The sequence below is a fragment of the Oncorhynchus keta genome, chromosome 25 (genome assembly GCF_023373465.1).
Source record: "Oncorhynchus keta strain PuntledgeMale-10-30-2019 chromosome 25, Oket_V2, whole genome shotgun sequence".
In the NCBI taxonomy this organism is placed as follows: Eukaryota; Metazoa; Chordata; class Actinopteri; order Salmoniformes; family Salmonidae; genus Oncorhynchus; species Oncorhynchus keta.
This window is the reverse complement of record NC_068445.1, coordinates 39,815,958-39,833,457: the sequence shown is the minus strand read 5'-3', so window position 1 is coordinate 39,833,457 and position 17,500 is coordinate 39,815,958. Positions and strand designations below refer to the sequence as shown.

General features: G+C 44.3%; 2 protein-coding genes across 8 annotated transcripts in view; both read right to left on the bottom strand.

Moving 5' to 3' along the window:
* Window positions 1-17,500, bottom strand: part of LOC118358582 (SEC14-like protein 2) — a 23,244-nt gene that overhangs the window by 239 nt on the left and 5,505 nt on the right. For both annotated transcript variants that reach the window (XM_052479318.1, XM_035736545.2), the window contains 10 exons: window positions 12,614-12,657; window positions 11,616-11,678; window positions 10,612-10,800; window positions 10,086-10,181; window positions 9,834-9,894; window positions 7,897-7,980; window positions 7,514-7,620; window positions 2,188-2,327; window positions 738-907; window positions 1-336 (listed from right to left, as the gene is read on the bottom strand). The exon at window positions 1-336 is cut by the window's left edge and continues 239 nt beyond it. In XM_052479318.1, the coding sequence (XP_052335278.1) occupies window positions 44-336; window positions 738-907; window positions 2,188-2,327; window positions 7,514-7,620; window positions 7,897-7,980; window positions 9,834-9,894; window positions 10,086-10,181; window positions 10,612-10,800; window positions 11,616-11,678; window positions 12,614-12,657 (1,247 nt within the window). In that variant the 3' untranslated portion in view covers window positions 1-43. The remainder of the gene's footprint in view (window positions 337-737; window positions 908-2,187; window positions 2,328-7,513; window positions 7,621-7,896; window positions 7,981-9,833; window positions 9,895-10,085; window positions 10,182-10,611; window positions 10,801-11,615; window positions 11,679-12,613; window positions 12,658-17,500) is intronic.
* Window positions 2,334-6,711, bottom strand: LOC127911777 (uncharacterized). 6 transcript variants are annotated; one of them, XM_052479320.1, is made up of 5 exons: window positions 5,011-6,711; window positions 4,822-4,929; window positions 4,606-4,686; window positions 4,201-4,281; window positions 2,334-3,876 (listed from the first exon to the last, which is right to left on the bottom strand). In XM_052479320.1, exons 1-5 carry the CDS (start codon window positions 5,487-5,489, stop codon window positions 3,813-3,815), a joined length of 813 nt encoding a protein of 270 aa, XP_052335280.1. In that variant the 5' UTR covers window positions 5,490-6,711; the 3' UTR covers window positions 2,334-3,812. The 6 variants fall into 6 exon arrangements, 2 of the variants coding, with proteins under 2 accessions (XP_052335280.1, XP_052335279.1); XR_008079333.1 differs by lacking the exon at window positions 4,201-4,281 and having other exon boundaries at window positions 2,334-4,038; XR_008079334.1 differs by lacking the exon at window positions 4,606-4,686 and having other exon boundaries at window positions 2,334-4,038; window positions 4,255-4,335.

Genomic DNA, 17,500 nt, shown 5'->3' with positions numbered 1-17,500 from the left:
CGTTTCATCTGTCCACAAGAGATTAGCAACTCAGTAATGTCTGTCACGATTGGCTGCTGGCCCCAGATTCCGGCCCACCCCTGTTCTTCAGAGACTGCGATTGGCTGCTAGCCCCCCTTTCTGACCCACCCCTATTTTTCAGAGACTGTGATTGACTGCTAGCCCCAGATTCTGACAGACTCCTGTTCTTCAGGGACTGTGATTGGTTGCTGGCCCCAGATTCCATCCCAATCATTTTCTTCAGAGATTGCGATTGGCCGGGGAGCAGGACCTCGACCGTAAAGCTAATGCGTTTGGACTGGAAGATACTGTAGGTGTTGTCAAACCGCAGCACATCTGGAGAAGCAAAAGAAAACAACTTAGATGTCTCTCCTCAGTCAGGTCCTTCTACACCTTGACCTAATGCCCTTGTCCTCTTTGGCAGTGTTTACACAAGCAGCCCATTTCTGATATTTTGCCAAATTATGGCAAAAAAGCTGATCTGATTTGTCAAAAGACCAATTAGTGGAAAAAGTTCAGATTTGGGCTGCCTGTGTAAATTAAGCGTTTGTATATCCCTGTATGCCAGGCCTGGTTCTCATGTGCCCCTGTAACCTTACCGAGCCAAACCAAGCTGTATAGTGTCTGGAACCAAAAATACCCAAGCTAAGCACAGTATGGTTTGGATGAGCATGTTATTGTGAGGAGGGTTTACGTGTAGTCCCTTATGTCGCCCTGTCTGGCTGTCCTGTACTCACAGATTCCAGGCTCGCTGCAGGTGAGAGAGCCGTCCTCAGGCACCAGGTGGCTATTGTATCTCTGGCTGGGAACCACCTCCTGCATCTGCGATGCGTTCTGCCTCTGCCCCATCTTACCCTTCATAAACACCCCAAAGCCGATGTCTGCCCCATCACTGGAAAACTGCCACCTGCATAGGATACACACAGGAAACAACAGGAAGAAATATTAATGGATTCATTTTCCTTTTGTCTTACACTATACACAACACACATACAGTAAAAGAAACAGAATGAGGAACAGAGATGGTGAGAGAGGGATAGAGAGGTTAACCTTTTGCGTGTAGGGGGCAGTATTTTCATTTTGGCTAAAAAACGTACCTATTTGAAACTGCCTATTTCTCAGCCCCAGAAACTAGAATATGCATATAATTGTCACCATAGGATAGAAAACACTCTAAAGTTTCCAAAACAGTCAAAATATTGTCTGTGAGTATAACAGAACTGATATTGCAGACGAAAGCCTGAGGACAATCCAATCAGGAAGTGCCTCTTATTTTGAAACCTCTCTGTTCCTATGCAAGCCTATCCTCCATTTAAAGGGATATCAACCAGATTCCTTTTTTATATGGCTTCCCTAAGGTGTCAGTCTTTAGACTTAGTTTCAGGCTTTTATTTTGAAAAATGAGCGAGAAAGATCACATTGCGTAAGTGGATAGGTGGGGGCTCTCAGATTGAGATTTGCGCAACAGAGTAAAGCGGCCATTGTTTCTCCCTGTCCTATTGAAAAACCTACACTCCCGGTTGATATATTATCGAATATATATATTTTAAAAACAACCTGAGGATTGATTATAAAAAATGTTTGACATGTTTCTGTGGATATTATGGATATTATTTGGAATTTGTCTGCGTTGTCATGGCCGCTCTTTCCTGTGGATTTCTGAACATACCTCAGTTATTTTGGATATAAAAATAATCTTTATGGAACAAAAGGAACATTTGTTGTGTAACTGGGAGTCTTGTGAGTGAAAACATCTGAAGATCATCAAAGGTAAACGATTAATTTGATTGCTTTTCTGATTTGTGACCAAGCTACCTGATGCTAAGTGTACTTAATGTTTTGTCATGCATTACATTTACATTTAAGTCATTTAGCAGACGCTCTTATCCAGAGCGACTTACAAATTGGTGCATTCACCTTATGACATCCGAAACCAAAAATATCATGCGATCGATAAACTTACACAAACGCTTGGATTGCTTTCGCTGTAAAGCATCATTTCAAAATCTGAGACAACAGGTGGATTAACAAAAGGCTAAACTGTGTTTTGCACTTGTGATTTCATGAATATGAATATTTTTCAGTAATATTATTTGACTGTGGCGCTATGCTATTCAGCGGTTGCTGATGACAATTATCCTGCTTAAGGGATGGGTAGCGTCCAGAAGTTAACAGGTTCCCACTCACCGGAGCACACAGCCAGGGAAGAGTATCTCATACTCCAGTTGCTGTGAGGAGCCTCGGCTGACTGTCAGACACTGTTCATAATCCACCTTCACGGACTCCCTCACGAAGTAGGAAGCAGGTACCGGCCCTGCGTAGTGGATCTGGAACACATTTATACAGTGTTAGAGGATGGATGGTGTGGTTCTAGCTGATAAAAATACTATGAAAGTCAGCAGGAAAAATGTTAGGGGAGTAAACAAGTTTTTTTTTATTTTGAGGGAAGGAAATAAAAGGATATAAAATGGAAAGGCGTACTTACTATGAACACATTTCTGAGGTTTCATAGTTTAGAAATGAGAGTCCAGAGTATACGCTTCTGAGGTCCATTGTTTATTTATTTGCATAAAAACAAGAACAGCAAATTTTATTTGACCACACTGACTGTCCTCATTCTACTGGTTAATCTTCCTCTGTAGTAACCCTCAACAGACATGAGAGGGAGCCCTCAGCCTTCAACCAAACACATGAGAGGGAGCCCTCAGCCTTCAACCAAACACATGAGGGAGCCCTCAGCCTTCAACCAAACACATGAGAGGGAGCCCTCAGCCTTCAACCAAACACATGAGAGGGAGCCCTCAGCCTTCAACCAAACACATGAGAGGGAGCCCTCAGCCTTCAACCAAACACATGAGAGGGAGCCCTCAGCCTTCAACCAAACACATGAGGGAGCCCTCAGCCCTACCAAACACATGAGAGGGAGCCCTCAGCCCTACCAAACACATGAGAGGGAGCCCTCAGCCCTACCAAACACATGAGAGGGAGCCCTCAGCCCTACCGAACACATGAGAGGGAGCCCTCAGCCTTCAACCAAAAATATGAGGGAGCCCTCAGCCTTCAACCAAAAAATGAGGGAGCCCTCAGCCTTCAACCAAAAAATGAGGGAGCCCTCAGCCTTCAACCAAAAATATGAGGGAGCCCTCAGCCCTACCAAACACATGAGAGAGGGAGCCCTCAGCCCTACCAAACACATGAGAGGGAGCCCTCAGCCTTCAACCAAACACATGAGGGAGCCCTCAGCCCTACCAAGCACATGAGAGGGAGCCCTCAGCCTTCAACCAAACACATGAGAGGGAGCCCTCAGCCTTCAACCAAACACATGAGAGGGAGCCCTCAGCCTTCAACCAAACACATGAGAGGGAGCCCTCAGCCTTCAACCAAACACATGAGAGGGAGCCCTCAGCCTTCAACCAAACACATGAGAGGGAGCCCTCAGCCTTCAACCAAACACATGAGAGGGAGCCCTCAGCCTTCAACCAAACACATGAGAGGGAGCCCTCAGCCCTACCAAACACATGAGAGGGAGCCCTCAGCCTTCAACCAAACACATGAGGGAGCCCTCAGCCCTACCAAACACATGAGAGGGAGCCCTCAGCCCTACCAAACACATGAGAGGGAGCCCTCAGCCCTACCAAACACATGAGAGGGAGCCCTCAGCTCAACCAAACAGTAAAATATTTTAGTTCCAGCAGTAACTGCAAGCTACCAACAGGGGGCAGTAAGGAGAGTGGTATATTCCATGTGAGTGGAGGGAGAGAAAGATGGAGAATGACGGTTCACTCAGGACCATGAGAAGGTTGCGATTAACATCAGTCCACAGTTAATTCACACAGGACCATGACATGCCTGGGATCACACAGGACCATTATATGCCTGGGATGACACAGAACCATGACATGCCTGGGACCACACAGGACCATTACATGCCTGGGACCACACAGGACCATTACATGCCTGGGATCACACAGGACCATTACATGCCTGGGATCACACAGGACCATGACATACCTGGGACCACACAGGACCATTACATGCCTGGGATGACACAGGACCATTATATGCCTGGGATGACACAGGACCATTATATGCCTGGTACCACACAGGACCATTATATGCCTGGTACCACACAGGACCATTACATGCCTGGGATCACACAGGACCATTATATGCCTGGGATCACACAGGACCATGACATACCTGGGATCACACAGGACCATTATATGCCTGGGATCACACAGGACCATGACATACCTGGGACCACACAGGACCATTATATGCCTGGGACCACACAGGACCATGACATACCTGGGACCACACAGGACCATTATATGCCTGGGATCACACAGGACCATTATATGCCTGGGATCACACAGGACCATTATATGCCTGGGACCACACAGGACCATTATATGCCTGGGACCACACAGGACCATTATATGCCTGGGACCACACAGGACCATTATATGCCTGGGATCACACAGGACCATTATATGCCTGGGATCACACAGGACCATTATATGCCTGGGACCACACAGGAACATTATATGCCTGGGACCACACAGGACCATTATATGCCTGGGATCACACAGGACCATGACATACCTGGGACCACACAGGACCATTATATGCCTGGGACCACACAGGACCATGACATACCTGGGACCACACAGGACCATTATATGCCTGGGATCACACAGGACCATTATATGCCTGGGACCACACAGGACCATTATATGCCTGGGACCACACAGGACCATTATATGCCTGGGATCACACAGGACCATGACATACCTGGGACCACACAGGACCATGACATACCTGGGACCACACAGGAACATTATATGCCTGGGATGACACAGGACCATTATATGCCTGGGATCACACAGGACCATTATATGCCTGGGATCACACAGGACCATTATATGCCTGGGACCACACAGGAACATTATATGCCTGGGACCACACAGGACCATTATATGCCTGGGATCACACAGGACCATGACATACCTGGGACCACACAGGACCATTATATGCCTGGGATCACACAGGACCATTATATGCCTGGGATCACACAGGACCATGACATACCTGGGACCACACAGGACCATTATATGCCTGGGATCACACAGGACCATTATATGCCTGGGATCACACAGGACCATTATATGCCTGGGATCACACAGGACCATTATATGCCTGGGATCACACAGGACCATTATATGCCTGGGACCACACAGGACCATTATATGCCTGGGATCACACAGGACCATTATATGCCTGGGACCACACAGGACCATTATATGCCTGGGATCACACAGGACCATTATATGCCTGGGATCACACAGGACCATTATATGCCTGGGATCACACAGGACCATTATATGCCTGGGATCACACAGGACCATTATATGCCTGGGATCACACAGGACCATTACATGCCTGGGATGACACAGGACCATTACATGCCTGGGATGACACAGGACCATGACATGCCATGTGGAATGTTCAGAGCTGAGCACTAGTGATACGGTTATATCCACGGGGCAAGTGGCTTTAGGAAAGAAAACAAGCTTTACCAATGCGAACTAGATTGAAACACTCATTATAACGACGTACGTTATTATTCTGGTGAGTTTATTTAGTCTTCTAGGGCAACATACAGTATAATGACCAAAGAGAAGCTGCATGTGTCTAATTATAGACCAGTTGAAAATAACCTAACAAAATGTTTGAAATGAAACAGTAATAGGCCTTTCTAAAAAACAGCATTTCAAAAAATATTTTGGTCCATCTCTGACTGTACAGTGTATTTTCTATATTAGTGGTTTAGGGTCAGGTGAGGGTCTGACATTTTCACTTTATCACATATAGTCGTGCGGTTGCGGATGGATTATTAGCAATTGCAGGTGAACAAACTGCTGACCCGCGCATCACTACTGAGCACGGGTGCAGACACAAACAGGCCCAAACGCATGTGGCACTGCCAACGGTAAACGTGTTACAAATTACCTTTCAACTTTGACTGACTGTTTGCATAATCTGCCTTTGTACACTGTACTGTACAAACAGACCCCCTAATCTAATCTGTCTATACAGTAAATGGGTGATTATGTCTGCACGACCTTCCAGCGCCTCACAGTCACAGCAGAAGTTGCAACATTCCACACATAGAATGTAGAACTACTAGGACCTGTGGAAGTCTTGACCCTTGATAGTCAATACTAATAAAATATATCTGATGAGACTTTGTTCTGAACTATGTCAACAAGGCGTTAAACCAGTTCAGACCGAAGTCTCATCAGACACATTTGAATTGCTTTGTCATGTCTCTACAAGCCTCTCTTTGGACTGAGCATCATTCACGTTCACAGAGAAATCAACAAGTAAGAAATGCTCCACCAAGTACCTGACCGAAGCACTACACATAAAGTAGTGGGATAGCTAGAAAGTATAGTGCTAGATGTCTACCAATGATAAAAAGCTAACTAAATTCCTGTTCACATGTTGAAAATGGCTAAATGACTCAAAAAATGGAATGGAAGTAGAGAGTTTCAGTCCTTAGAATATCTTAGTCTTCCTGAAGATTCCAAAGTCATTCCAAAAATACTCAAAGATTCCAAGAGTTCTATGAGATTTTCCTGGGCCTCATTTGGAATGACAAAGACCTGTCCTCCTGCTCCTCATCTCCGGTTAGGAAGACATCTCTACCTATATTTCTACAGAAACATCAGACATAAGATCAGTTTTTCTGGGTAATGAAATTACCAATTTATCAGTCAGCATGTGTCTGCCCAAGCCTGCATCTAGACAACAACTAACAACTGCATTTAATGGCATGAAGATGACTAAAATGGCCATTGGCGTTGTTGGCTAGCAGCGAGGTCCAAGGTGAAAAGGTAGGACTGAACTGTAGAGCAAGAAGAAGCAAATCCATGACAGCAACATTGTCTAACATAAAATACCCAATCGCCATCAGACTGTAGCCTGTGGAAGCAGACCCAAAGGAAACCACCTGGAGCGCCTATAACATCTCAGTGACCAGAAGGAATGAAGAGCCTGTCAAGACTGGTTGTGAATCGTTTCTTGATGCTGTACAGTCCACAATCTCAACGGATCACCCATAGGAGTTCAATTGTCCGACAGAGACTCCTTATCTAGTCCCAGTGACAGCAGGATGCAGCTTATAAATCACTAGTCCTACCTACTGCATCTTTACAGGCAGCAAAGCAAAGCTGCTCTCATCTCACAGCCTAGTATCTAGTATGCAGCATCTACTGCAAAACCACTAAGGCAGGTGCGGAGAAACGACTAAATGCTGAAAATGAAAGTCAGAAATGTAGTCACCATGTACAACAAAAAGCGCCAAAAAAAACTACTTAAGAGCAGTAATGAGTGCAGGACTGAACTCTCCAGCCTATCATTCCAGCTGTAGCAACATGAGAAGGGGGTCATGAAAACACTGCCCCCCCCATGAAAAAAAGCGTCCCACTTCCTGGTGGTGCGAGCTCACCTTGTTCCTACAGCGAGGGTCCCCGTCCGGGTCGGTGAGTTTCCCTCCGTACGCGGCAGGAAGCTGCTCTGGGTCTATGTAGTTCAACAACACCTCCTGCCAGTTAGCTGCACAACACACAGGTGAGGAGAGAGAGAGAGACTGATGTTACCATGTTACATTTCAGTCATTTAGCAGACGCTTATTCAGAGCGGATAACAGTTAGTACATTCATAACCTTCATCTACATGTAGGGTTAAGATGGGTATACATACTGTATGTATTCACAACCTAGTGTGAGTGTAATAGACATGGCATCCATAGAGCTGACAATTCTTTACTCAGCATTCTAGAACAGTACATCTTTATGGGAACATTCTGATGTCGATAAGGAAGTGTCTCACCCCCCAGGATGATGATCTTGTTGCGGGTGATCTCACTCAGGAAGTGCTTGATGAGGTTGTAAGCCACAGGGAAGAGCTTAGGGGCTGAGGAGAGGTGGAGGGGAGAAAGGACCATGTAAACGACAGTATGGTGAGATACACTGGTGTCTCATACAGGTTTAAGAGATGTGAGACACAGTTGCGCAGCTTCGCCTCTCCCGAGTCCGTACGGGAGTTGCAGCAATGGGACAAGACTGTAACTACCAATTGGATTCCACGACATTGGGGAGAAAAAGGGGTAAAAAGTACCACAAAATATATACAGTTGAAGTCGGAAGTTTACATGCACTTAGTTTGGAGTCATTAAAACTCTTTTTTTCAACCACTCCACAAATTTCTTGTTAACAAACTATAGTTTTGGCAAGTCGGTTAGGACATCTACTTTGTGCTTGACATAAGTAATTTTTCCAACAATTGTTTACAGACAGATTATTTCACTGTATCACAATTCCAGTGGGTCAGATGTTTACACACACTAAGTTGACTGTACCTTTTAAACAGCTTGGAAAATTCCAGAAAATTATGTCATGGCTTTAGAGGCTTCTGATTGGCTAATTGACATAATTTGAGTCAATTGGAGGTGTACCTGTGGATGTGTTTCAAGGAATACCTTCAAACTCAGTGCCTCTGCTTGACATCATGGAAAAAGCTAAATAAATCAGCCAAGACTTCAGAAAAAAAATGGTAGACCTTCACAAGTCTGGTTCATCCTTGGGAGCAATTTCCAAACGCCTAAAGGTACCACGTTCAAATGTACAAACAAGAGTACGCAAGTATAAAAACCATGGGACCACGCAGCCGTCATACTGCTCAGGGAGGAGACGCATTCTGTCTCCTAGAGATGAACGTACTTTAGTGCGAAAAGTGCAAATCAATCCCAGAACAACAGCAAAGGACCTTGTGAAGATGCTGGAGGAAACAGATACAAAAGTATCTATATCCACAGTAAAACGAGTCCTATATCAACATAACCTGAAAGGCCACTCAGCAAGGAAGAAGCCACTGCTCCAAAACCGCCATTAAAAAGGCAGACTACGGTTTGCAACTGCACATGTGGACAAAGATCATACTTTTTGGAGAAATGTCCTCTGGTCTGAGGAAACAAAAATAGAACTGTTTGTCCATAATGACCATCGTTATGTTTGGAGGAAAAAGCGAGAGGCTTGCAGGCCAAAGAACACCATCCCAACCGTGAAGCACAGGGGTGGCAGCATCATGTTGTGGGGGTGCTTTGCTGCAGGAGGGGCTGGTACACTTCACAAATAGATTGCATCATGAGGTAGGACAATTATGTGGATATTTTGAAGCAACATTTCAAGACATCAGTCAGGAAGTTAAAGCTTGGTCGCAAATGGGTCTTCCAAATGGACAATGACCCCAAGCATACTTCCAAAGTTGTGGCAAAATGGCTTAAGTACAACAAAGTCAAGGTATTGGAGTGGCCATAACAAAGCCCTGACGTCAATCCTATAGAACATTTGTGGGCAGAACTGAAAAGGCGTGTGTGAGCAAGGAGACCTACAAACCTGACTCAGTTACACCAGCTCTGTCAGGAGAAATGGGCCAAAATTCACCCAACTTATTGTGGGAAGCTTGTGAAAGGCTACCCAAAATGTTTGACCCAAGTTAAACAATTTAAAAGGCAATGCTACTAATCGACATCAACTGTATATTTTAAATAAAGATATGTGAGACACACTACACAGGTAGGTTTACCACGGTGATACTAAGACATTTCACCATTTTGTTGTAGCCCTAAACTTGCGCACCCGATTCACATAATCAAGGGTTTGATGATTTGTTAACAAGTTGATTCAGGTGTGCTAGCTGTGGATTAGTTCAAATACCTGGAACGGTAGGGGGTCCCTACCCCCTGTGCTAGTGGTGATGAAACTTACCTTTGATGACAAACAGTCTCTTGAGGCCCTCTGGGTAATTGTCTTCAAACATGGTCAGGATCTGTAGAGGTACAACAACAACACAATGATCACACAGTATCATCACATTCACACTCTGGATTCTACAGAACAGTGTGTATGTGTGTGTGTGTGTGTGTGTGTGTGTGTGTGTGTGTGTGTGTGTGTGTGTGTGTGTGTGTGTGTGTGTGTGTGTGTGTGTGTGTGTGTGTGTGTGTGTGTGTGTGTGTACACCTCTCCGTAAGTCTCGATGGCAGGCTTCCATAAATGTTTGAGACCCAGACCATCACAGTCATAGATCATAGTGATGGCTTCAACATGTCTCCCCAACTACAGCAGAGAGACAGAGAGAGAGACAGAGAGAGAGAGAGAGAGACAGAGGGAGAGAGAGAGAGTGAGAGTGATGGAGAGAGAGACAGAGAGGGAGAGAGAGAGACACAGAGGGAGAGAGAGAGACACAGAGGGAGAGAGAGAGAGAGAGAGAGAGAGAGAGAGAGAGAGAGAGAGAGAGAGAGAGAGTGAAAATGATGGAGAGAGTATCAAAGTATCATCTCAGATCTGTAACCCAGAGGTTTTAACAGATAACAAAGATTCTAGACAGGACCACTTCATTAGCGGTATCTAATCTCAGTAAGGTCAGTGCCAGGAGTGTGTATCTAATCTCAGTAAGGTTAGTGCCAGGAGTTTGCCCTGGTCAGGTCATACTGTATGTTCAGGAACAATTCCAGGCCCTCCACATATGAATAAAACCCTCTCATACCCTCTCAGACTGCAGCTCACACTCCTTCTGCAGAATCTCACAGTCTCTGATCTTAGACTTGATGAAGTCCTGTTTCGACGCTGACAGGAAGAGGCCCTTGGGGTCCATGGGGCCGATGACATCCCACCAGATGGGGCTTCCCTCACGGTCGTACCCACACATCCCACCTGACAGGTACTTCTCTATCACCTGGACACAAATACAATGGTAACACATTATTAATACCATGGTAACACACTATTAATACCACGGTAACACACTGCAATTGCCATGATAACACTATGAATACCACGGTAACACACTATGAATACCACGGTAACGCACCATGAATACCACGGTAACGCACCATGAATACCACGGTAACGCACCATGAATACCACGGTAACGCACCATGAATACCACGGTAACGCACCATGAATACCACGGTAACGCACCATGAATACCACGGTAACGCACCATGAATACCACGGTAACGCACCATGAATACCACGGTAACGCACCATGAATACCATGGTAACGCGGCAGGGTAGCCTAGTGGTTAGAGCTTTGGACTAGTAACCAGAAGGTTTCAAGTTCAAACCCCCGAGCTGACAAGGTGAAAATCTGTCATTCTGCCCCTGAACAGGCAGTTAACCAACTGTTCCTAGGCCGTCATTGAAAATAAGAATTTGTTCTTAACTGACTTGCCTAGTTAAATAAAGGTCAAATAAAAAAATAAAAATAATACCACGGTAACACACTATTAATACCATGAGAACACACTATTAATACCATGGTAACACACTATTAATACCATGGTAACACACTATTAATACCATGGTAACACACTATTAATACCATGGTAACACACTATTAATACCATGAGAACACATTATTGATACCATGGTAACACACTATTAATACCATGGTAACACACTATTAATACCATGGTAACACACTATTAATACCATGAGAACACATTATTGATACCATGGTAACACACTATTAATACAACAGACCGGTACCTCTGGAGGCTGCCATTCTGTGGTGATTGTGTCTGCGTTCATGTGTTTCCTGAAGTCAAGGTGCTGAAATAAAACATGATAGAGCAGTTTTTACATGTAATAGCATGTTCTTTGCACCCCCCCTCGCTTTTACACAGGCATGCAAGACCGCACACACGCTCACACAGACAGGAGAACAGTGAGTATAGTGAGTTAAGTGGATCAGTCAGACTGTCAGAGTGACTAATACCTGCATAAATACCCCCTCAGCATGAAAGGGATATCAAATATCACATGACATAAAGGTACAGTAGGCTTGGCTAAATTGTTTAATGAGATTAATGTTCCGCATTAGACTAAATGCTGTTTTGTGAGCAGCACTTTTATGTGACACAATCCCTGCTATTTTCCATGGGCTTTCCCCACATTATTTCAGATGGCTTGTGTAAGGCTGGCTGGACAAACCACTGGTCACAATAGGGCTAGTCTAATGGTAGCATTATTTCAGATGGCTTGTGTAAGGCTGGCTGGACAAACCACTGGTCACAATAGGGCTAGTCTAATGGTAGCATTATTTCAGATGGCTTGTGTAAGGCTGGCTGGACAAACCACTGGTCACAATAGGGCTAGTCTAATGGTAGCATTATTTCAGATGGCTTGTGTAAGGCTGGCTGGACAAACCACTGGTCACAATAGGGCTAGTCTAATGGTAGCATTATTTCAGATGGCTTGTGTAAGGCTGGCTGGACAAACCACTGGTCACAATAGGGCTAGTCTAACGGTAGCATTATTTCAGATGGCTTGTGTAAGGCTGGCTGGACAAACCACTGGTCACAATAGGGCTAGTCTAATGGTAGCATTATTTCAGATGGCTTGTGTAAGGCTGGCTGGACAAACCACTGGTCACAATAGGGCTAGTCTAATGGTAGCATTGACAATATACAACAGATAGACAATAGCCATATAGCTACATGTTTCAATAAGAACAACATAGAAGAGGGGTGGACAGGGAGAGTTACCTTTCTCAGCATGGCCTCTGATTTGTTGACATTGAAGTTCCTGGCTGAGAGGAGAAAGAAGGGGCCAGGGAGAAAGGGGAGAGAGAAGGGAGGGGGGTGAATAATAGCTATGGTAGTAGATAACAGCTGATGGTGATTGGGAATGTGTGTGTGTGTGTGTGTGTGTGTGTGTGTATGTCTGTGTGTATGTGTGTGCATGTGTGTGTGTGTGTATATATGTGCGGTTATTCAACATGTATTGTGTCTATTTGAGAAACACAGAGCATCTTTGTCCTCCACAACTAATACAATATCAACAGACAACTACTAGCAAACAAAACAGGAAATGACCCCAAGTCCCCTTTTCGTTCATGAGAAGACGATGAGAGGCACTGGTTGCGTCCAAAATAGCTCCCTTTTGCATATTTAGTGCACTACTTATGGACCCTGGTCAAAAGAAGTGCACTGAAGAGGGAATAGGGTGCCATTTGAGTGCACTAGGGGGAATAGGGTGCCATTTGAGTGCACTAGGGGGAATAGGGTGCCATTTGAGTGCACTAGGGGGAATAGGGTGCCATTTGAGTGCACTAGGGGGAATAGGGTGCCATTTGAGTGCACTAGGGGGAATAGGGTGCCATTTGAGTACACTAGGGGGAATAGGGTGCCATTTGAGTACACTAGGGGGAATAGGGTGCCATTTGAGTACACTAGGGGGAATAGGGTGCCATTTGAGTACACTAGGGGGAATAGGGTGCCATTTGAGTACACTAGGGGGAATAGGGTGCCATTTGAGTACACTAGGGGGAATAGGGTGCCATTTGAGTACACTAGGGGGAATAGGGTGCCATTTGAGTACACTAGGGGGAATAGGGTGCCATTTGAGTACACTAGGGGGAATAGGGTGCCATTTGAGTACACTAGGGGGAATAGGGTGCCATTTGAGTACAATAGGGGGAATAGGGTGCCATTTGAGTACACTAGGGGGAGTAGGGTGCCATTTGAGTACACTAGGGGGAATAGGGTGCCATTTGAGTACACTAGGGGGAAATAGGGTGCCATTTGAGTACACTAGGGGGAATAGGGTGCCATTTGAGTGCACTAGGGGGAATAGGGTGCCATTTGAAACGCACAGTGACTCGGTCAGCCATGGCTGTGAAGAATTAGTTTCCATCAGGGTTGGGCCTAATTCAAATTGAAGGCATATGATTTGAATTTTACATTCAGAAATGTACAAACTTTTAAAATAAATAGCTTCTACTTTTCACTTTATTGAGAAGTCATTGAAAATGAACGTCCTTTTTTTCTATTATTGAATTGTGATTTTAGTTTACTTCCTGAATTGACTGCCTTCAATTATAATTGGCTGAAACCCTGGTTTCCATCTAATATAATAATAATATTATATTATTATATATATTATTATATATATATGCCCAGACATTGCATTTATTCCTCACTCTGGGTTTCAGCCAAAGGACAGAAGGACCATCTCTCTTTATATACCCAGAGCAGGGCAGAGCTGGTTGTGTCACCATGACAACAGACTATCGCTAGGCTCCATTAAAGATGGGAATCCGCGCCACTGGCCGCCCCACCACCATTGTTATTGTTGCCAAACTGAGCAGCAGCGTGGGAGAAAAAAAATTGCAGCACAGGTGCTCTTCTATCGCTCGTGCAATGATGTCAGAGCAGGAAAAACTGTTGGTTGTTTGTTTGCAGTAACTTATTTGTTGTAAAATTGCAAACAGACGTGGCTGCTTCACCATGAACAATTCCAACTTGAAGGGTCCTTTAAGAGATTTAAAGCATCCGGACGCCTGCCTGAGGCTTCCTTCCACTGTGTGCCAAAACCTTATATCAGACCTCCCGCTTACAGTAGCAGCACTGTACAGTACTGACCCAGAAGGGATAGGAGAGGATGCCAAGCAGCCTACCTAATACTCTAGCTAAGGTGATTAAGTGGCCAGCTGACAGCAGGGGTCAGTCAGTGGCTGTTTCCCAAATGGCATGCTACTACCTATATTGCTTAATATTGTTTAACATAATTTTTTTTAATGACTACCTCGTCTCTGTACCCCACACATACAATTACCTGTAAAGGTCCCTCAGTCGAGCAGTGAATTTCAAACACAGATTCAACCACAAAGACCAGGGAGGTTTTCAAATGCCTCGCAAATAAGGGCACCTATTGGTAGATGGGTAAAACAATTTAAAAAGCAGACATTGACTAACCCTTTGAGCCTGGTGACGTTATTATTACACTTTGGATGGTGTATCAATACAGCCAGTCACTACAAAGATACAGACATCCTTCCTAACTCAGTTGCCGGAGAGGAAGGAAACCGCTCAGGGATTTCAGACTGGCAGCTTCATTAAATAGTACCCGCAAAACACCAGTCTCAACGTCAACAGTGAAGAGGGGACTCCGGAATGCTGGCCTTCTAAGCAGAGTTGCAAAGAAAAAGACATATCTCAGACTGGCCAATAAAAGATTAAGATGGGCAAAAGCACACAGACACCGGACAGAGGAACTCTGCCTAGAAGGCCAGCATTCCAGAGTCGCCTCTTCATTGTTGACGTTGAGACTGGTGCTTTGAGGGTACTATTTAATGAAGCTGCCAATTGAGGACTTGTGAGGTGTCTGTTTCTCAAACTAGACACTAATGTACTTCTCCTCTTGCTCAGTTGTGCACCGGGGCCTCTCACTCCTCTTTCTATTCTGGTTAGGGCCAGTTTGCTCTGTTCTGTGAAGGGTGTAGTACACAGCGTTGTAAGAGATCTTCAGTTTCTTGACAATTTCTCACATGGAATAGCCTTCATTTCTCAGAACAAGAATACACAGACGAGTTTCAGAAGAAAGTGCTGTATTTCTGATCAATTTGATGTTATTTTAATGGACAAAAAAAAACATGTTTTTCTTTCAAAAACAAGGACATTTCTAAGTGACCCCAAACTTTTGAACGGTAGTGTATGTAAATTACATATTTATGTATTTCATTTTCAATAAATCTGCAAGAATTTCTAAATACATGTTTCACTTTGTCATTATGGGGTATTCTGTGCAGATTGGTGAATATATATTTTTTTATCCATTTTGAATTGAGGCTGTAACACAGCAAAACATGGAAAAGGTCAAAGGGTATGAATATTTTCTGAAGACAATGTAGTTATCATGTTTCACATTGGATTTATGAACTACCAAAAGGGAACATGTTTTTAATCCTGATGACGCTCTGCACACACAAGCTTGTTAGCTAGCTGGCTAGCTAGCTGTGATCCAATGTTAAGCCAACTCTTTGAATTTCAAAGACATTCAAAGTTCCTCGATAGAAGCCGCTCATCCGTATGTATAGTTGCGTGGGCCTAATTCAGATAATGCATGTCATAACAAGATGCCCAGGGCTTAAAAAAAGCCTCCTCACCAACAGGACAAATTTCAGTCACATCTCGCACCCTACACTCTGTCCATCTCGCACCCTACACTCTGTCCATCTCGCACCCTACACTCTGTCCATCTCACATGTAAACAACTAGGCTACAGCTTGCCTGCTCCATAGCAAGATGCTTTATCCAAACTGATTGGTAGTAATGTGATTTCAGAGGTTTAAAAAGGAACTTAAAGGAATTATATAAACCTGTACTTTTTTGGGGGGGAGGGGGGGAATCAAAACTTTATTTTGCAGGTCTGAACAGTGGAATAGAACAAACAAAATTACGGTTTCATTCAGAATGAAACGATTGGAAAATAATTTAGGTTCCAACACCAGTTCTTAGCTCTTCAGGGTTCTAAAGCGGACCTTCGTTACAAGGAGCACACGTGCGCTTAAAGTTAAAATGTAGGTGTAACGGATGTGAAATGGCTAGCTAGTTAGCAGTGCGCGCAAGTGGCGGTTCAATCGGTGACGTCACTCGCTCTGAGACCTTGAAGTAGTGGGTCCCCTCGGCTTTTGTGGAGCGATGGGTAACGATGCTTCGTGGGTAAACTGTTGTTGATTTGTGCAGAGGGTCCCTGGTTCGCGCCCGGGGATGGGCGAGGGGATGGTCTAAAGTTATACTGCTACATAGGTGCACACAAAGAAATTCAGGAGCACCATATTTCAGGTTATAAATACAGCATCACCCATCTCATGTGTATATACTGTATTCTATACTGTATTCTATATTCTATACTGTATATTATACTGTATTCTATGCCAATGTATCTTAGTCCAAGGCCTCTCTGACATGTGTATATATTCTTAATCCATTCCTTATTTAGATTTACGTGTATTTTGGGTTGTTGTGAAACTGTTAAGATATTACTTGTTAGATATTACGGTTGGAGCTAAGAACACCAGCATTTTGCTACACCAGCAATAACATCTGCTAAACACGTGTATGGTGACCAATACATTTGATTTTTATTTGAAAGCTAAAAATCCTTACATTTTTTCAAGCGCACTGGTGGTCCTAAATTAAAATTCCAGGTCACACAACAAAATACTCAGGCTCAATATGTGAGTAAAATGGTTGCACTGTAGAGCCCTGCTGTTGGATTGCAGGACTTTGACTGTGGGAAATCACCTTCCCCATCAGCATATTGTGCATATTGAATAGTCTAATTGCACTTTACAGCCTAACCTATGGACTGTGCAGTCATTAAATGGGATATCGGCCTACTCAGTAACACCCACAGACCACAATTAGCTCTGGTCAATACACAAGAGATGCATCTAGACAGGCAGCCTAATTCTGATCTTTTTTTCCCCACTAATTGGACTTTTGACCAATCATATCATATATTTTCACGTCAGATCTTTCTCAGAGCTGATCTGATTGGTCAAAAGAATTGGGCGGCCTGTCTAAACGCAGCCGTTGTCGTTGACTGGCGGGCTAATGTGGCTCATTTCAAACTGGCTTCAGAGTCCT

Bases quoted from the DNA above. Each gene is read 5' to 3' on its own strand.
- LOC127911777 (XM_052479319.1), bottom strand. From the start codon at position 5,489: ATGGTCCTGTGTCATCCCAGGCATGTAATGGTCCTGTGTCATCCCAGG. The intron at 4,525-5,010 runs GTATGTCATGGT...GTGTGGTCCCAG, and splicing joins ATGGTCCTGTGTGGTCCCAG to GCATATAATGGTCCTGTGTG. The intron at 4,066-4,200 runs GTATGTCATGGT...GTGTCATCCCAG, and splicing joins ATGGTCCTGTGTGATCCCAG to GCATATAATGGTCCTGTGTC.